The sequence below is a fragment of the Diabrotica virgifera genome, chromosome 6 (genome assembly GCF_917563875.1).
Source record: "Diabrotica virgifera virgifera chromosome 6, PGI_DIABVI_V3a".
NCBI lineage: Eukaryota > Metazoa > Arthropoda > Insecta > Coleoptera > Chrysomelidae > Diabrotica > Diabrotica virgifera.
In genome coordinates, this window is record NC_065448.1 from 111,078,690 (window position 1) to 111,101,087 (window position 22,398).

Genomic DNA, 22,398 nt, shown 5'->3' on the forward strand with positions numbered 1-22,398 from the left:
TCCTCCAACATCAGCATCTGCTTTTCAACATTTGTATCGAGTATATTATCAAGTTCAAACATGGCTAGGCAATGAACTGAATCCAGAAGACGGGTTGGAAATTAATAGATAATACTCTGGAACCGATTAAAACCTTACTCCCACCTGCTCCAGAAAAACTCCTTAACACTATTTTTTGCAATTGCAAAAAAGGTTGTAGTGCCAAATGTGGATGTAAAAAAGTCGGGTTGCTGTGTTCTCTAGTGTGTACCAACTGCCAAGGTCAGTCTTGCTCAAATGTCCAGTTTAGTACAACAGAGGAAGACTCATGTGATTTTAATGAAGAGACCAATTACTCAGTCACATTTGAACAATTTTTGAACATCCAGCAAGAGGAAGAGGAAGAAGATGAAATCGAAGAAGACTTGACTGTTGAAGTAGACTTTCATGAATATGAATCTGATTAAAATATCTAAAGAAATCAAAACAATAGTTAACCTAATAATCAATAGCAATATCAATAATCAATATCAATAATAAGGTAATATCTAGAACTTGACCGGTATTGTTTCCTTAAATTATCCTAAAATTGTCAAAACAGTTAGTGGAGAAGGCCTACAGGGGAAACCACGGTAAAAAAACGAGCCGAGTGTGCATATCATGTATAATGTGACTCTTTGAATCGCGATATCTCAGGAATGGCAACTCTTAGGAAAAAAATAGTAAGGACTATTTTTGTAGAAAATTTTAAGATCTACAACTTTGGTTTAAGGTTTTTTTTTGATAAAACTTACCGTTTTCGAAAAAAATCCAAAAAATCTCAAATTTTGACCTTTGACCCCGAATAACTTTTGACGCACACATGGGATCGATGGGGACTTTTTAAACTTTATTTGGTATGGTATACCCTAGCTCTCCACCAAAATTTGGCTCTCCGGCAATTTTTGTTATTTGAAATGTCTATATAGACCGGGTTATTATTAGTTTTGTTTCAAAATAATGTTTAGCAACGCTGTTATTAAAAAAGTAAATCGAATTTTTCACATTTATCACTTTTTATTTTTTTTTTGTCAAGAAAATTTACCGTTCGGTAACAAAAACTTTGCTATAGTTATAGCGAATAGCTTTAGGTGTAATTTAATAAAAATAATATATCATAAAAGAAATTATTTCAAAACCATGTACGAACATTTTTAGAAGCGGTTCTTTTTTCGTTTTGATCACTGTATTTAAACCCAAGGACATTCCATCAAGTATATGATTTTCTTTAAAATATTTATAACTAAAATACACTTACAGGTAAGATATTTTATTATTCTTTTTTCTAGGTATCCAACTTTGGAGATTCCTGTAAATCACGCTGAACGAAGGTATATTGCTCGTGGCTGCATTAGTTAAGAGCTAAGAGGATGGAAAAGAGGTGGAAGGTATCTACCGAAACTTCTCAACAAAGCGGAAATCGAAGCGACTCGACTTTGTGATTAGGAAATCCACAACGCTATATCGCATTTAGTGTAAATCGCATCAGCGTGAAACAAGTGAGTGCGGCCTTCCGCCTCCTCTCTGACCAATCAGCGGCGCTGTCGGATTATGAAGACATCACACGCGTTGCTACGCGACCACGAAGCCCTCACGACACAGGCAACCCTGCCAAACCCCCGAAAAACCTTTGAAATCCCAATCGTGCATATGTTTACGCAATATTTCGCTATAACACGGGAAAATGTGGATTTCCAACCTTCGTGGAAAAGAATCTCGGGGGAAATTTAAAAATTCTCTCTCTTCAAAACTTTTGTTTCATTACACACGCATGCGATATGACAATTTCTCCATATATAGGGCTTAAGTATTTATACACTCTCCAGATTTTATTGCTTTGGGTTTTTTTATAAAATATAAACTCCATCAGTTATCTTATTAAGCAATGGATTAATTGTAGTGCTAATATCTTAATACTGGTACCAAAACGTATCGCCAAAACCATATTGGATTTATGAGATGTAATTATTATGATAGAATTTTGTAATACATATGAGGTAGTACTCAACAAAAAAAATGCACAAAAATAAGTGCGTCAAGGCTGCGAAACATCATCGTCATAATAATATTATAGTGTAACTGTTATACTACCTGGTAAAATGAGTTGTACCTACAAGCTGAGTGAACGCGGCTTTAGTCCCATGGCAACGCTTATTACGAACAAAACGGGCTTGGCTGACGTTGTGAGATTTTAAATAGTTGATTGTCATATTTTTCGCTTGTCATTAAACGGAATAAGATTTAGCCAGCATTTTATTTTACCCAAAATAAACAGATATCTAAACTGAATAGTTATAATAGATCTGCTCACCGAGGCTGAGGCTGTTCCAACCCTTTAAAGAGTACAGTCCACTCTCAACACAAACATCGAATGGAGCAGCCCAATTCATTGGTCCTTCGTGCCAAAGACCAATTTTAATCAATTAAAATCTCACAGCGTCAGCCAAGCCCGTTTTGTTTGTAATGAGCGTTGCCATGGGACTAAAGCCGCATTCACCCAGCATGTAGGGACAACGCATTAACCACTACGTTCAAATTATTGGTACCTTTGTGTCCCGACAAAATAGCAAATAAGGGATAGACGGATAGAGGCGGATAGACACTTCGACTTAATGTATATAAGCCTTAATAGAGCTTTAATAGAGAAGAATAAGTATTATCAGACCAGCTATGATATACGGAACTGAATGTTGGACAGTTAAAAAGAAAGAGAAACAACGAATTTATGTGGCGGAAATGAATATGCTTATATAGATAAAATTAAATAAAGAAGGATAACATTAAAAATGACTATATTAGGGGAAGTCTAGGGATAACACCGATGGATCTCAAGATGAGGGAGCATAAGTTTCTTGCTGATCTGCAGTTTCCTGATGGGAGGAGCAGCAGAGGAAGCCCAAAGAAGTCCTGGGAGGCGACGTTTAGGCAAGTCGTGTCGGTAAAGGTGATTGATATTAGTATGACACAAATGTGAAAAAGTTGCATTAACTTTGTTATTATTAGGTTAAGATTACTCACCGTGGTCGTCTATTCGTTTCCTCTTTATACTATTTCCATTTGGATCATGTTGTAAACCTAAGATACCATTTATACTATAAGCACCCGATCTGGGTTCGTTTAATTGCGTTGCTGGTGCATGCGCGATCACAGATACGGGTCCTCCGCTAACAGACGAGGCAGCGTTACTTGTCGCTATTTGGTGCGCATGCTTGGCCTTTTCAGCAGCCTTGTTCCTCACAATCCTAAAACAAAATACAATAGTTGTAGATATTTAACCAAATTAAACGTACATAGATATAATATAATACTTTCTCGGAAGTATAAGGAAAAAATTACATTTTTCTTACAACTAAGACTTTTTCTATTTACGTCCAATTTTATACATTTAGTCAAAGTAAAGTTCACCCTGTTCTAGAAAACTATGCATTTTGATAGTGAGTACTGTCAATCGCCATTTGTGTAAAAGTTTTATTTGATAATTCTTGCTTCTTTGTGTTCTTTGTGTTTAATATCTTTTTCATCATCATCATCAATGGCGTTACAACTCTTCGTGAGTCTTTGTCGCGTTTAATATTTCCTATTGTTTAATACATTTTTGTATAGTATTTATTCAAAAATGTTTGTTAAAAATATACGTCCATAACCAAACTCTATACAAGAAAAATTGGCTCGACGTCACCAAGCCAATGCCAAACCTATTGCATAGTAGATACTAGAGATGATTTGCAGAGGTACCTACCCAAAGCTTACAATCATAACTCTCCTTTTAAATGAGTTTAAAGATAGTTTATATTAAATGTTTAGTACAGAAAGATCATAACCGTAACTTACTTTTATATTGAGATTTTATTTAAACAGTATGAAACATAAAGTCAAATTCATCGGCAATGATTCATTCGGTTTTATTCTTTAGCTACCCGTCTTACATAATCAATTCGATAATAAAACTGAGCCTTAATAGTTACTTAAAAGTTATTGCGAAAGAAACCATTAATTGAAGAATATAATGTATGTATAAGATAACTCGTAGACCGTTTTATATACTTAATATAATTATAATTTAAGTTTACTGCTGTGCGAACAAGATTAAATATATATAAACTATTTAGCGAACAAAGTGTCTACATTGTAAATTGCATGAAAAGGTTTTAATTGGCAAAACTAGATCTGAAAAAGAATATAATTAAAATTTTAAAAATATCTTTCTCATAATAAAATTAACGTATTTGGTCCTTCAACCTTGGTCTATGTTTTAAAATTTTTGACACATATTGCAACCAATTATTTCCAATATTTGAGAAGATACTGCTAATAAGAATACGACCCTTTATCGGTCACAAACCTTCAACATGTAGTGAATAAAATAAGCACTTGGGATAAAAAATGGCGCACAAAAATGAATTACAAAAAATAAATATATCATTCTGTTAGACTAAACAGTGAATTCTTCCCGTACAAGAAAACAGTTAACTACGCAGGGCTACATTTGGATATCAAATTAAAGTGGTAGGAACAAGTCAGAACGAAAACTAAAAAAAAGAATGGAAACTGAAATGGAAGAAGTTATATTATTGGATATTAGATAGAAGTTCACAACTTACAATCATGAACAAGGTATTAGTTTACAAACAAATGCTGATGATCTACAGTTATGGCTCTACTAGTGGGACTATGTTTGCTTTCAAAGATTCCAAAACTAATACCTACTACGAAACATAGTCAACGCTCCGAGGTATATTCGCAACAAAGTCCTATATAGAGAACTTCATATAACAATAGTAACAATAAGTAAAGAAGAAATAAGGAAGATTGCCAAGAGTTACGAATACTACATATCCATACAAACAGGTGGTAGAACTATTAGATAATCAAGATCCTGTGCCCAGGCTCAAATGCACAAAACCTTTAGAACTTGTGTTTATGTATAGTATAATGTAAAAATGTCAGTCTAAATTCGGGCAGTGAACCTGGCAACCTGGCTACAATAGTGAAGTGTGTAACAATAATAATTACTAGATTCTGGAAAATACCTAGGACTGTAAGTAAAGTAGAGGATTAAGTAAATATAATACTGGATAGGGTTAGGTGCATTGTTACTTCAATAAATAAAAAAAAGATTATATCATTACATGACAATGTATGCTTTCTTTTCTATATTAAATTAAATTTCATATTAAAGTACCAATTGCCTTCATGTATGAGAAACCTTGTCTAACTTTTAACATCCGTACTTATTGTATTCATTTCATTAATGAGAGCAAAACGTCATCGACGCAAACTTTATGCCACGTGTCTGTTCACGTGTGTGGACCTCATGCACGCGTACACAGCCCAACACTTCATTCAAATATTATTTATCCTTAATCCATAATATATTGGAGGATTTTATTTTAATTGGATGTGGTGTCTGGAGTGAAAGAAAGAACACTTCATCATTCATAGTCGTTGTAGTATGTCGTATAATCACCATTTTTTGTAATAAACATTTGCTTGGATCTCTATAAATTCGTAATTGTTTCTCAACTCAACACAATGAAAAGTAACTTGTAATTTTATAAATTTCTATTAATATTAATCTAATTAATTAATCATTCACATATAATGTGTTTCAAATTTTAATCATTGTATTCGTTATATTGGCAGACAAGAGTACACCCTGTAGAAAATCTCAGTCACTCTCTTTAAAATGTCCCCTACAGTATCACATAAATATTTTAATGAAGTATACCACTTCAGGTACAATATCAAAGTCTATTTTAATAGATGTAACATAACAACTCTCGACAATGACACCACCAGCAGCTGTCCTGAAAAAAGACAGTGCTACTGATTCCACTATCGAGAGGAGAGAGACAAAATTCCAGCAAATATTTGCTGTATTGAAAGTGTCAAGCATTGTCTGGTGTCTATTGTATTGTCGTTAGATTTGTTGGAAAAAGCCGACTCAGGGCGTTGAATACCCTCCTCTTGGAAATGTAATTTCTAGGATTAAAAGTGTAACTGAGGTTTTAAGTGGCTTGCTTCCTGTTTATTGTCGGGCGTTTAGATTAATTTAGAAATAATTATTTGCAACGGATGTGCATTTTTTTAAATGAATATGCAAGTAAGTATATTGTCATATATTATATACTTATGTGGTCACTACAAAATAATTATTGTTATGTACATAATTATATATATTATTACTAGTAACATAACTATTTTATAATAAATATATTTGTTATAAGTTATAGGGTAATATCTATAGAACCATAAAATGGATCTAGCACTAAAAATGTTCGGAAAACTGACTGAGAATGTAACAAAACTAACTACAGATGTTCAAGAAATAAAAGATGAACAGAAGCAGTATAGACAGGAGCTTGAAGAACTAAGAGAAGAAAACGAGAACCTAAAAGATGAAAATAAGGAAATGAAACAAAAAAAATGGACGAAATGGAGGAGAGGATCGATAAAATGGAGAAATAAAAGAGAAGAAATATGGACTTAAGCAACAGAGTAGAGAAATTAGAGAACGAAAAAATTAAGAACAATCTGGTATTAACTGACATATAGTCCGTCCGCTATAACTTTTCCCATGCGGTACGATTCATTTTCAATCAAATTAAGTCAAAACATAAATTGAAACGAACGTCGATGTGTATATACATTTTGACCTTCACATTTTCACTTTCTGTTTTGACTTAATTTGATTGAAAATGGGAAAAGTTATAGCGGACGGACTATAGATAGTGGTAGTGGCTATTTAAAGCCGATCACTCACGATACTGCGGCGTCGTTCAATTTTGTCAAATTCATCTAATTGGCAAAAATTTTGTTCGTGTGTGACCGTACTTCGAACAAAATCGTTACAATTTAACTACAAAGAGACTGGCCTGTCTGCTGCAGTACTGCAGAATTGATTTCATCGACGATTTTGTCGAATGAATCCGCAGTATCGTGAGTGGCCGGCTTAAAAGGTTGTTGTCAGAGGTTCTCTTTTTCATGTCTGTTTCTTTCCTTCATGGTTATTGATGCATATTTCTATTGTAATCTGTGCTCGTTTGGCTTAATCCCATATAAACATAATATTGATGGCGTTTACTTGGTTTTATAAAATGCAATATTAATATATTATATTAATATATATAAATATATTTATAAAATGCAAAAATAATATTATTTTTCGCCAAATACCTGAACAGTCGTTATCTACTTGTGAACAAATGATTATTGCGCGAAGAAAAAACTTGAAAGATATACATATAACAAGAAAAAATCGTACATACTACATAACTGAAATGGATCCCAATATATTTCGCTCATCCGGAAGGAACCGTCACAACTCAAAAAACAATTCTTTTCGTGAGATACAAAAATGGAGTTTTAGATTTAAATTTAACTGTAAGTAACTGTGACTGCTAAAATTTATAAATTAAAAACGAATAATATGAATAAGTGAATGTTTCTAATTGTGTAAGAAGCAAAACCAAAGGAACTATGATATTTGATTTAACAAAGAAAAAGGATGACTTCCTAATTAGAAATCGAACGACTCGTACGCTTAAAACAAGATCCACAATAAAACTAGTTTTTAAGTGTTAAAAAGCAACAAAGTAATTCTAGTTTTACGTATAGAGTGAATCTTAGTGATTGTTCTTACGGCAAGTACAAAAACTGTGAGTACAAATTATTATTTAATCCAAATAATTAACATTTACGCTAAATCCACGTAGACAATAATAAATTTTGGATATAAAGCAACAACTTTTTATACCTACCTGCTATCAGTTCTGGTATCAAAGGGACAGGACCGTACTTAGAAAATTTATCGATGACAATAATAATTGAAAATGGATAGTTTTTCACCTCTTGGGGCTCCTGATCAAGACCTAGAGCATAATTTACCAAATACAACTATGAAACAATCTTTTGCCACTCTCACAAATCAAAATTTACCCAAATTTCCGTTAAAATCACAAGCAGTAGTTTTTTCTGTGTTGGAAAATACAAGGTTGGAAGAATATTTGTTTGCAGTTGGTGATTTAATGCATCCCAAAAATATTCTTTTCTCCTCTAAAATGTCAAATGGTCGAATTTGTATTTACCTAGCAAACGAAATTTTAGTTAACAATTTTCTACAAATTAATAGGGGAATAATAACTGTAAACCTCCAAAAAATGCAGGGTCGTAGATTAATATCACCAAATGAAAGATTATTGATCTGAAATGTTTGCCCTTCAATCCCTCATTCAATTATTGAAAATGAACTTTCCAATTTGGGATTAAATTTGGTAACTCCAATAATTTTTTAAAAATTGGTACATCAAATCCTGATTACAAACACATTTACAGTTTCAGAAGGCATACTTTTATTTCTCCCCCTGTCTCATCAATACCTGACTCAATACTTGTAAATTACGAAATGATATCATACCGTATATTTCTTGTAACGGAGAAAGATTTATGTACTATTTGCAGACATGCGGGACATTCGGCTGAAAATTGTCCAACTGTTTCGGAAACCCAAACATCTCAAATACAAAATGCTGCTCCAACTACTTTAACTGATCCAATAAAATAAACAATGAATACATTCCAACTGCTTCAACCGCTCTAACTACCTTAACTGATCAAATAAACAATGAATACATTCCAACTGCTTCAACCACTCCAACTACCTCAACTGATGAAATAAACAATGAATACATTCCCCGTACGCAAACTATATCTTCGTTTACTCCTACACTATCGACTAAATCTACTATTCATATTTTACCCGCAACTCATGCTACACAAAGTACTGATACCCAACAAATATCACACGATCCTCCTTCAAATAAACGAACTATTTTTGAAATTATAAGCCCTCCCCCAAATGATACTCCAGAAAATAGCTCCTTTCCAGCTCCAAAATTAAAAAAGCCAAAGTATTCAATCACAGATACAAGATCAATTCAAGTAATGGAAGATATAAAAAATTCAGCTAGACTTATATCTGACGATACTTCAGTAACACATTCAATATCTTATGAAACATTCATAGATATATTGGAAAATTGTCATGGTACCCCTGACCCAATAAGCTTAATAAAAACTTATACAAACGATCTCGAAAGCCTATTGAATATTTTATGTCAACTACACGAAAATTTACCAAATAAGAAATCAAAAGCTAGATGCACTAGACTTCGAAACAAAATACTTAAATTCATACAACCAGACACAAACGCCGAATTCGAAAATGAATTTGAAAAAGATTTTTACAAGACATTCTAGGCTTGACTATCCTTTTTATGAAAGGGTCAATAGATACCTCAATGAACTTGAATTCAAATTTCCAGATATGTATTTTTTACCAACTGTCAACACTGTTCCTGCCTGGGCTCTCTCTATCCCAACTACAAATACCAAACTCTCCATACATAAAAAAACAGATAACCATCCCAAACTACTATATCAATGTGCCCTCCAAGAACTCAAGACATAGAGTAATCATAATCTTATATATACCGATGCCTCTAAAACCATGGAGGGGGTGGGAGCAGCATTTAAGTTCAATAAAACTAAAATATTAATTAAACTCCCGAAAATAATATTCATTTATACAGCCGATTAATCCTCAACGCAATAAATTTTGTGGTAGAAAATAACATGAAAAATCCTGTCATTATTACGGATTCCCTAAGTTCTGTAACTGCCTTAAATGACCTATATCCTCTTCATCCAAGTCTACTTACTACTTATTAAATCAGCATTACACCAATTGCAAACTATGAATATCAATGTCAACTTTGTATGGATTCCATCACATATCGGAATTGCTGGTAATGAAGAAGTAGATTTATTGGCAAAACTAGCAGTATTAAGCACGGAAGCTGTAGAAATCAGAAGCATTCCACATCTAGATGTAAAACCTGTAATCAAGAACTTGGTAAGCAATGCTTGACAAACGAAGTGGAATCAATCAACATCCAAACTGCGAGAAGTAAAACATTCAACATCAAACCATTCTCTCTCGTCTGAGAATAGGCCACAGCGCCATCACGCATAAACATCTGCTGGAGAGTGAAGTAAAGCAAGAATCATATTATCATGCCCGCATCGTTCCAGCACGTAGCGTTTCGTTTCCGAAAAATATTGATTTTAATGGTTTTAAATATGAACAATTCATACTGTCCGGAGCATATAGTATCAGACAACTCTTTGTATAATCAGGTTTTTCGGAGACTACGCTACGTGCTGGAACGGTGCAGGCATGATAATATGATTCTTGCTTAAAACCACAGTGCTACGTATGTGATATTGTGCTCAGTGTTCGCCACATTTTACTGGAGTGTCCTCTCTATTGCATGAAGAGACTTCAATATAAACTACAAGACACCTTACAAGCAATATTAAGTGACGGAACTGATATGAACAATTTGACATCATATACTTGTTTTCTATAAATGTACTAAATAAATTGTAAACCTTTTAATTGTATTGCGCCAATTACCCTTTGAGGTTGAGGCATAAATAAATAAAAAAAAAATAACAAAAATAAAAAGAAAAAGGATGAAAATTTTGAGTAATGACACTTTTATTTTAAAGTATTGAAAATATTCATTTTATCGCCAAAATTATGACACTACCATCATCTTACGAAGGCGAAAGTACCTACAATCTATGTGACACTTTTACTACTAAAAGTATAGTATTTTTGTAGTGAATTTAACAAGATAACTGGCTTTATGCGTTTTTTGAGTTGTATCACTTTTCTTCCGGACGAGCGATTTAATGTTGTAATAAAACACCACCAAAAGGAATGAAAACACTTTTTTATCATCCGGATTCTTCAGTATCCCTCTGTATACTGTGACTAAAGTGAATACCACTCAGTAAACAAAGCGTCAATGGTTAGTCTTGTAACAATATAGAAACTGCAGTTTTTATTGTATCTAGTGTTTGTTTTTATTTGAATTTCTGTTACTAAGTATTATATTTTGTTGTATATTTTTACATACTCCTTTTAATTTCAATGCTAAACATGATGCTATTTTAACCTGCGACATTACTTGCAATGCAGCCAACGAGTTGACAGTAAATTTGTACCATTCGAGAGGTAATTTACGACACTCGTAGCGCACTCTGTCAGCATATCAAGTTAATTATTAATTCATATGATTTAGTTTGAGCATAATCCTCGATAGTACGAAGAACTGATTGGTTTCGAGCTGATTGTGATTTAGAATAGGCGCTAGACAACTAGAATTATTACGTTTGCAGTTCAAACCGCGTGCGCTAAAAATCAAATCCCTACGAGCAGAGCATTTTGATTTGTATCGATTGGAATTTATGAAACCTCGGATTCCATTGTTAATTCAGAATAAACGTTATAATAATAAATAAAAAGCTGACAATATTGCTATAAGGAACGTTGGAAAACATGTCTATGTGACCTTCTTGTATAAAATATAATAAAAGGGAAATAGAATACAAAGAGCTAAAAGGTTTGTAGTTTTTAAACCTCGCTTTATAATGTTATACAATGGACTCTCTCTATAATGAACACGAATATTACGAGGTACATTACTATTGAACTATACCACCTCTATAACGAGGCATATCTCGTTATAAGGAGGAAAAATGAAATCGAAGAATATGTTTCTTTACCTGTTTTTAGCGCAGTAATAGCTATACATAATTGCCCCAACTGCCTGTATATAGAAATGCCCAACATCTGTGTTATATCGAGGCCAGTGCTGTAATAAACTCCACCGCCTGTAATAAACTTCTTCCTTTTTATCTATCGACCGATATTGAATATTGTAGAAAATTTACGATGGCGAAGTCTCATTGTTCACATCGACCATCGACACTTAATAAACTACGTAAGAAACATCAACATATTTCAATGTTATTGTTGTCTGATATAACGAGATTCGCTCATAACGAGGTAATTATTCCGCCATTTTAGTTCTCCTTATAGAGGGAGTCTACTGTACTAGGTTCAGTAAAATATTACTACACTCTTCATATATACAGGGTGTTTCATTAATAATTGTCCATATATTAACTGGAGAAACTTTAGCACAAAATACGAAGATTTAACCTAAAACACTTAGATAAAATGTGGTTCCTTATTGAGTTACAGGGTGTTTTATCTAAAAATTTAAAAAACTATTTTTGCCCAGCATTTTAAAACTATTCGACGTATCCTTTTCATACTTAGCAGAAAGCGCGACTACTATACACCCTACTAAATTATGATAAACATACGTTTATAGCTACTACCAGAGGCGTACGGCGGGGGATAGTAAATGGTTGACCCTTCTCAAATTCTACGCCACTGGAGAAATTACTATTTTAGTACCATTTTTAGATTCTCCAATACTTTCTACGTAAATAATATACTTCTCATTGGTAACGATAAAGTCATTAGTTTTCGAGATATTTGAAGTTAAATATGAAATGGCACAGTAATTCATATAATTAAAATTTAAAAATTATTTGTACCCAGTACTTTAAAACTATTTGGCGTATCCTTATCATACTTGGCAGAAAGTGTAGGTACTGTACACCCTACTAAATTAAGATAAATAAACGTTTCTAGCTGCTACCAGAGGCGTACGACAGGGGATAGTGGCTGGTTGACCCTTCCCAAATTCTACGCCACTGACGAAATGGCTATTTTAGTGTAATTTTTTGATTTTTCAATACTTTTTATGTAAATGATATACTGTTCATTCGTAACGATAAAATGATTAGTTTTCGAGATATTTGAAATTAAAAATGAAGCGACACAATACATTAATCAAAATAACCGTGTCGTTTCATTTTTAACTTCAAAGATCTCGAAAAGTAATGACTTTATCGTTACGAATGAGAAGTATATTATTTTAATAGAAAGTATTGGAAAATCCAAAAATTGAACTAAAATAGCAATTCCGCCAGTGGCGTAGAATTTGGAAAGGGTCAACCATTCACTTTTCCCCGTTGTACGCCTCTGATAATAGCCAGAAACGTTTGTTTAACATAATTTAGTAGTTTGTATAGTACCTATACTTCCTGCCAAGTTTGAAAAGGATACGTCGAATAGTTTTAAAATGTTGAGCAAAAATAGTTTTTAAATGTTTGGAGAAAACACCTTGTAACTCAATAAGGCACCATATTTTATTTAAGAGGATCGGTACGTATTTTCGGCTGCAATGCTATTCAAATGGGGATTCATTTTTTTCGAATCCTGAGAAAACTAATAAGTATTTTTGAAAAAGTTAAATGCAGAATGAAAGATTACGTTATTAGCGAGGGCCGAAAGTCCCTGAGAACTTCTATAATGTTTATTTTAATAAGTTACAGGGGTGAAAAACTAAGGGAAAATTTAGTGTGATTTTTAATTTCAAATATCTCATTCAAAATAAACTTTTTATTTATTCTAAGGGACTTTCGGCCCTCGGTAATAATTTGGTCTTTCATTCTGCGTTTAAATTTTTCAAAAATATTTATTGGTTTTTTCAGGATTTGAAAAAAATGAACACAATGCCGTGGTAATATTTTCCAAATCTGTCTTTGTCTTTCAACGCACTCAGCCGAATATAATATTGTCAGCATATATTGTCAGTCACACACTGACAATCAGTGACAATTTTAAATATTTGACATTGCATTGGGAATATTTTGAGAAATTGATTAAATATTATTGATATATAATTTTATAATATTAATTTTATAATATTAATTTGATAAATAATTGATTGAAGACGTGAACTTAATAGTCCTGTCGCCAGGGGGGGTACAACGGCCTCGTTAATTCAGATGGACTTACTCAAGTTTTTTTTATGTATTTTGACCCGTAGAACACGAATTTTTTGGGTAACAGTTGATCCGGATGTCGATAAGATTGTTATATACCAAGAACTTGAGGAATCAAATAACAGCGATTTTTGGCAAAACAAAACAATATTTTGTATTTTGTGGGCCATTTTAAGTAAAAAATATTTCTACAAGTTTTTTCGTAGGATGCACAGTTTTCGAGATAAACGCGGTTGAACTTTAAAAAAATCGAAAAATTGCAATTTTTGAACCCGAATAACTTTTGATTAAAAAGTTTTAAAAAGTTTTAAAAGTTTAAAGTTTAAAGTTTAAGTCAAATTATATCGGTTTTGATTATTTGCATTGGTAAAAATTTATTTTTTTATTGTTTAACAAAGCTATAAACACGTAGGGTTTCCCGTGCTTTTACATGCGTTTTAACGCATGTAACGTAGAAATAGTCTTGATTGCACTAGTACCTATTCTACCTACTCGTTCGATTTTAAATGAGAAATCATAGAAACATCACTCACGCACTAGTTGTTTGTAGCTTTGTTTAACAATAACACAATAAATTTTTAGCAATGCAAATAATCAAAACCGACATAATTTGACTTGAACTTTCAAAGGCGCTAAGCAGAATTGCTATTTTATTTTTTAATCAAAAGTTATTCGGGTTTAAAAATTGCAGTTTTTCGATTTTTTGAAAGTTCAACCGCGTTTATCTCGAAAACTGTGCATCCTACGAAAAAACTTGTAGAAATATTTTTTGCTTAAAATGACCCAAAAAATACAAAATATTGTTTTGTTTTGCCAAAAATCGCTGTTATTTGATTCCTCAAGTTCTTGGTCTATAACAATCTTATCGACATCCGGATCAACTGTTACCCAAAAAATTCGTGTTCTACGGGTCAAAATACATAAAAAAAACTTGGGTAAGTCCATCTGAATTAACGAGGCCGTTGTACCCCCCCTGGCGACAGGACTATAATAAAAAGTTATTTATTGTGTTTTATTTGTGGAAGATCCAAGCAGAGAATACATCAGATATATCCTGTGATCCAAGTATTTTGTTGTTAGAGATGTTCAAAATTGTAAGCGTTCCATAATAACAATATATTATTAAAAAATCACTTTAACACTTTTCCTCTTTTCTCGATTGATTATTAGTTTTTGTTGTACAAATAAATTATTACAATCACAAAATAACAGTTATCCAAGGAGACAAGGCGGAAACGGCGGGTTCGTTGGGAAAAATATTCCCATGAGATATTTTTGCATAATCACATTCGTGACACATCCCAGAATAAGGTTCAAGAAGTCGCCCACGAGAAAAGTGGACCAATTTTTTTTTAACAATTTTTTTTTTAATCAAATTGTAAAAATCCATATTTTTGGCCCGAACTAATTTTTTTTAGATATTTTGGACCATTCTGGATAAAAAAGGTCTCTTATAATTTTTCTCTAAAGTTGATCTTTTTCGAGTTATAAGCAAGTTACAATTTGAAAAACGCGAAAATGGCCATTTTTAAGACTTAATAACTCGGTCAAAAATTATTATTTTGAAAGTCAGAAAGTAACTAAATCAAAGTTTAAAGTCTCCGTTACATGATCCTGAAGCAATCAGTGTCATTAACTTACTACTAAACTGTTATTTTTAATTAATAACAATGAGTGGTTACATCGTATTGACGCTGCTGTAAATGTGAGTGCGAGTAAGATGCACAATTGGACTGCTGGAATGGCTTCTCTCTCGCACTCAGCATTTACAGCCCCGCACACGTGCATGGTGCTTATTATTATTACTTAAAAATAACAGCTTAGTAATAAAATAATGACAAAAATTTCTTCAGGATATTGTAGGGAGAGCTTTAAACTTTAATTTAGTCATATATTGACTTTCATAATAATAAATTTGAACCGAGTTATTAAGCCTTGAAAATCGCCATTTTTCGTTTTTTTCAATTTTAAATTGCTTATAAGTCGAAAACGATCAAGTTTAGAGAAAAATTATAAGAGACCTTTTTTGTCCAGAATGGTCCAAAAAATTAAAGAAAAAATTGTTCGGGCCAAAAATATTGATTCTTACAATTTGATTAAAAAAAAATTGTTAAAAAAAATTTGGCCCATTTTTAACGTGGGCGACTTCTTGAACCTTATTCTGGAATGTCTCACGAATGTGATTATGCAAAAAAATTTCATGGGAATATTTTTCCCTTCGAACCCGCCGTTTTCGCCTTGTCTAAAGAACATTCAAAAGCCATCTTTTTAAATTAATTATGACATTTTCAAGCAGAATGACATTCTAGTAATGTTTACATATCCATACCAGTGTGAATTTTACTACACGTAATTTGCCGTGTAAAGACAGAAAAAGTAGGGATACACGTAAAATATTTGCGAATTATGTACCCATAGCCTTAAGTGTTTTAGGTTAAATCTTCGTATTTTGTGCTAAGGTTTCTCCAGTTACTATATGGACAATTATTAATGAAACACCCTGTATATTAAGAGACCAAAAAATCAGAAAAGATATTTATAAAACTAAATATTTATGAGGTATTTAGAGAATAACTATAAAGAATAACTATAGAGGAAACTTTATGTCAAAAAAACGTCAAAAGTGAAAACCAATATTTTAAATTTCTCCGAAGAAAATATTAGTTTTTAGCGTTTTTTTTTTTCATTAAAGTTCTACTGTAGTTCACCTACGATTCAGACGTGTTTATCGGCAAGAGTAAAACCAAATTAAACAATATCCGATTAAAATTGTGTCTTAAAATAGTTGTTCAAATTTGGTGGTATATAAGGAAGTTTGGATAGAGTGTTCAAAACCAATTAAATGGACCTGCAAGTCGGGGGGAAACCCCCTGACCCTGTACCCCCAGATATACCTCAAAAAAAGATAAGTTTAATTAAAGATGTAAGTATGGATATTTATCCAGTCGGACAGGTGACAACCTTTAATAAAAATAACATTTGTAATGAAAATAATCCGGTAAGTACTGATAATAATTTATTAATTAATCAAAATTCGTCAACAAATGATAAAATCGACAATATTATGTCAAAAGAAAGAGAGGAATTTGTGTATGTAAGTACTGATTTAGGGCCATACCATATTTATGTTGAAAATAATACAGCTGAATTCAAAGGCAAATTAAATGCTCTCAAAATTGGAGATATAATTCTCTCTAACTTCCCGCAAATAGATAACAAAATTATTAGTATTGATTCTATAGGTCGGAATAGGATTAGAATCAAGTTAAAAGATTATAAATCAGCGAATTTTCTAATAACTCATAAAAACGATAACATTTTTGTTAAAAATAACTTTGTATTGTACATTCCAAAATTTATTCTCCATAGACAGGGCGTCATTAGAGATATTGAACAAGACTTTTCGGATGAGTATATAAAAGGTAAAATAAAACCATTTGATCAACATTGCAATTTTGAAGTTTCTAACGTCAAAAGAATAAACCGTAAAGTAGAAAAAATTACAGATGAAGGTAAGTCAATAGAATATGTTGCTACTAAGTCTTGCATTGTTACTTTTAAATCCCAAATTTTGCCAAAATATATTTCTATTAATAAGGTTATTAAGGAAGTAGAACCCTACAAACAAAAGGTACTATTATGTTATAACTGCCTCCGTTTCGGTCACCTAGGTAGTCAGTGTAGAAGTAGACCGAGATGCAGTAAATGTCAGGAATCCCACACCACAAAAGATTGTACTAGTACTGACTACCTACCACGTTGCTTTAGCTGTCAAGGAAATCACCTTACAACTAATTTATCTTCTTGTCCAGAATTTAAAAGGCAAAAAATTGTGAAGGAAACCATGAGTTCTTCCAATGTTAATTTCTTTGATGCAAATAAACAGGTCCCAAAAAATACATACGCCAACATAGTCGCTCTTAATACCTCTGCCATGGAAAATAGTGTAATTTCCTCGACAAATTATCCCCAACGGATTCAATCTGGACTTACCCCATCTAGCATAATACAGTCTCATTCTTCTCAACCACAATTCTCGCAGACCCAGAATTTACAACCCAAATCGTATAAAAATAATTTTACTAATTACATGTTTTCTTCTCCTACATCTTCAAGCCCAAACAAAAGGCACAGGCCAATTAGCCCTAATCCCATTGAAATTTCAAGACAAGAAATTCTTTCTCAACCAAACTCATCTTTTGTCTCGGGAGGAATTTTTAATAGTCAACATTATTTAAAAAACTCAGTTGGAGTAAAATCACAATCAGAGGAATTAAATTCAACAATAAGTTTAGTTTTAGAAGTAGTTCTCAATATTATAAATAATATAAAACAAACAAACAATTTTAATGTATCAGAGTCAGAAATAGTTCAATTAATTAGTAATCATGTAAACCAACCCTTGTCTTCAAATTCGCAGACATCACAAATATGAATATGCTGCAATGGAATTGTCGTTCAGCAGTAGCTAATAAAGTAAATTTAGAATATCTGCTATATCAAAATCAAATTTCCATAGCATTACTCTCAGAAACCTGGTTTAAATCAAAATACTATTATAATTTTAAAGGTTATAATTGCTTTAGATCAGATCGTGCAGACGGGTATGGTGGAACTGCCATTTTGTTAAAATCAAACATAAGATGTGAAGAAATAAATCTTAAAAATAGACATCCTTTCACTCATAAATGTATTTCAGTTCAAATTTTTCGAAACAAAAATCCTATTACTATTGTTTCAGTATACATTGAACCAAAAACCCAGATATCTGAAAGACAATGGTTGGAATTCTTTACAGATATTCCTAAGCCTTTTATTATTGGTGGCGATTTTAATGCCCACAGTATCGCATGGGGCTGTGAAATTGAAGACAATTATGGTAAAAAACTTTTAGAAAGTATTGATCATTGTAATTTGATATGTCTGAATGATGGGTCGCCCACATTAGCAACTAGTAACAGTCCATCTGCTATTGACTTAACATTTTGTACTCAAGATCTTTCAAATTTTTTAACGTGGAGTGTCTTACAAGATCCTCATGGATACAATCATCTTCCGATTATCATAAACATGGAAACAGATAATACAACTTCATCTCCAACTGAAAACTTTCATAAGATCTGGAATCTTAACAAGGCCGATTGGGACTTATACACCTCTGTACTAGAAGCTGAAAATTCTCCCGGTAATTATCAACAGTTAATAGCAAACATCAATAAAGCAGCCAATTTAGCAATACCGAAGTTTTCATCTAACGTCATACATAAGAGACAAATCTCAAACCAATGGTGGTGCGAAAGTTGTAAAACTGCTGCTGATAACTGTAAAATTGCATACGGAAAATATAAACAAAACCCTACAAGGAATAATTTATTTGAATTTAAGAGACTTGATGCTGTCGCAAAAAAACTCTTCAAGCAAAAGAAAAAACAGAATTGGATAGAGTACTGCGAAAGCCTTAACTCCAAAACAAAAATCAGTGAAGTATGGAAGAAAGTAAACGCCTTTAAAAACCGCAAACAGTCCAACAAGTTTCCAATAAATCCAAATTCAAGCTGGCTAGATGAATTTCATAATAAAATATCTCCTCAGTGGGTACCTTCCCAATATTTTCCAGAATACAGCGAAACAGTTTCAAGGGATAAGTTTGGCTTAGAACAACCATTTAAATTGTGGGGGTTAGATCGAGTACTTAGTCAACAAAATAGCAGTGCTCCAGGTAAAGACAATATTTCATATTCCATGATATACCATATACCACTTCAATATAAAATATCATTATTACATATTTTTAATGAAATTTGGAATGACACGTCACAAATTCCAGAGAGTTGGAAGGAATATATTCTAATACCTATTAAAAAACCTGATAAACCAGAAAATTCTTATAGTTCATATAGACCAATATCCCTAGCTTCTTGCTTCCTAAAGACGTTAGAAAGATTAATAAAAAATAGAATTGAACACTGGTTAGAGCAAGAAGATATTTTCCCAAAATCTCAATATGGATTTCGAAAATCAAAATCAACTCAAGATGCGATAACTTCCTTAGTCTCATCTATACTAATAAACTTTACTGATAATGCGTATACTATGGCTGCTTTTCTAGATGTCTCTTCTGCATTCGATACCGTTAATTTGGACATTATGTATAAAAAACTAGTAGACATTGGTTTTCCCATCAACTTAGCTAGATTTCTGAGGACACTGTACACTAATAGATGGACGGTTTTAAAAGTCAACAATTCCATCTCCACTCCACGTCTTACAAATATAGGACTACCACAAGGTAGCATATTAAGTCCAATGTTATATATTTTATATAATATTGATTTAGAAAATTGTATTAATAGCACAACAAAGATTATTCAATATGCTGATGATGTAGTAGTTTACACATCCCACAAATCATTGGATATATGTAAAAATAATTTTAATGTCTCAATTAAGGCTGTTCTTAATCACTATCAAAATATTGGTTTAGCAATATCAGAATCTAAAACAGAAATTTGCATTTTCTCCAGAAATCGTCAAATTCCACAAGGTCATTTGGCAGTAGGTCAAATTCAATATCCTATTAAAAATTGTATAAAATATCTCGGTACTTATTTGGATAGAAAACTTCTATTGAAGGATCACATGCATCATATCATAAAAAAGTCTGAAAATGCAATGAATATTCTACGAGCGTTTTGTAGAACTAATTGGGGTGCCGATCCAAATATAGCACTTTTATTTTACCGTACTATGATTCGTCCTATTTTCGATTACAGTTGTCATCTGTATGGAACTGCTGCAAACACACATTTGAATAAATTAGAAATACAAAAAAATAAATGTCTTCGACTTTGTCTTGGATATTTGAAGTCTACACCCGTTAATATAATGGAAGTTGAGGCGATAGAACCACCCCTGGAATTTCGACGACAGTTTTTAAGTGATAAATTTATTACTAGAGCTATAGGAAAAAATACAAACTATCTGCAGGATATACATAAGTTATCAATTTTAGATCTAACTCATAAATATTGGACAAAGAAAAAATGTCCCCTTCTTGTAGATAGTTACTTGAAAATATCTCAATACCGAAGTACTTTCTATACTTATGAAAATCAAGTTTCACCTATGTATTCCCATGTATTAGAAGAAATTTTCTCAAAACAAATTAATACTTTTTTTATGGATATTAATTTAAATCCAGCCGTTTTTCAATCATTTATACTTCATAAATGACCACATTATCAGTTTTACTATACAGATGGATCCAAAGTACAAAACAAAGTAGGATGTGCAATAATCAATATCCAAAGTGGATTTAAAAAATTATTCAAATTGCCTTGTGAATCATCGATATACACCGCTGAAATGATAGCGATACTTTTTGCTTTAAGACACATATTTAGTAACGAACCCTATAGCTGCATAATATTTACAGACAGTAAGAGTGTCGTTGATAGACTAACTAACGTACATAAGTACCAACAACTCAATCATATAGAACTGGAAATTATGACTCTTTATAATAAAATTGCAAATTTAGGAAAAAACATCATTATATCATGGATAAAGGGACACGCAGGCATTAGGGGTAACGAAATAGTAGACAGGCTAGCCAAATCCGCCCTAGAAATAGGCGAAGAACTTCCCATGAACTTACTACCCATTTCGGATATTGATATTATTAGTAGACGACACCAAAAAGAAAATTGGCAAAGGTATTATCGAAACACGAGAACTGGTAGTAATTACAAACAAATGCGACCTGAAATTCCCATTAAAAGATGGTTTCATTCTGTATCAAATCGCCATTTCATAAGAGTTATAAATAGATTGAGATGTAATCATGCTCTTACCCCCCTTCATATGTACAGTCTGGGTCTCAGAGAGTCACCTAACTGTGAGTGTGGAAAAGAAGGTAATCTACTACATATTCTCCTCGAATGTTCACATCAATCAGTAAATATAAACAAATTTTATGATAATCTTAATATATTAAAAATTCCACTTCCCGTCTACCTGAACAATTTGATTTTTTCTGAAGAGATTAATATATTAAAAACAATTTACGAACATATCAAAAATTGTAAATATAGATTGTAGCAATAAAATTTACCCTGTATTTAAGAAATTTTGTTAAAACAAAGCAGGCATGTTTGTTAAAACAAAACAAACATGTTTTTTTTGTTATTTTGTTTTAAATCCTGTAGATTTAAGTAATTATTGTATATTATAATTGAAAAAAGAAAAGAACAAAAAAAAAAGAGAAAAAGAAAAGAAAAAAAAAATAAATAAAAAATGCAAAAAAAACAAAAAAAATAAAAAAATGCAAAAAAAACAAAAAAAATAAAAATGCAAAAAAAACTAAGAAGATGTAAACCTCCGCGAGGATGAATCGGGTTTACGTCTTAGCGTAGTAAAAAAACAATTTATAAAAAATAACAATAAAGAAATTAATAAAAAAAAACAAATTAACAATATAAAAACATGCAAAAAAAAATACAAAAAAAAATAAAAATTTACAAAAAAAAATGAACAACCAAAACAGAGTATTATTTAGATAATAATTGTAGATAATAATGTTAGTTTGTTATGTATTTAGAGTTAGAA

At 32.0% G+C, this 22,398-nt stretch overlaps 1 protein-coding gene across 3 annotated transcripts in view; it reads right to left on the reverse strand.

Annotated features, from left to right (window-relative positions):
* The window catches only part of LOC114331378 (paired box protein Pax-5), a 513,967-nt gene that overhangs the window by 61,812 nt on the left and 429,757 nt on the right, over positions 1 to 22,398 (reverse strand). For all 3 annotated transcript variants that reach the window (XM_050652775.1, XM_028280947.2, XM_050652776.1), the window contains exon 6: positions 3,037 to 3,260. In XM_050652775.1, coding sequence (XP_050508732.1) covers positions 3,037 to 3,260 — 224 coding nt within the window. The remainder of the gene's footprint in view (positions 1 to 3,036; positions 3,261 to 22,398) is intronic.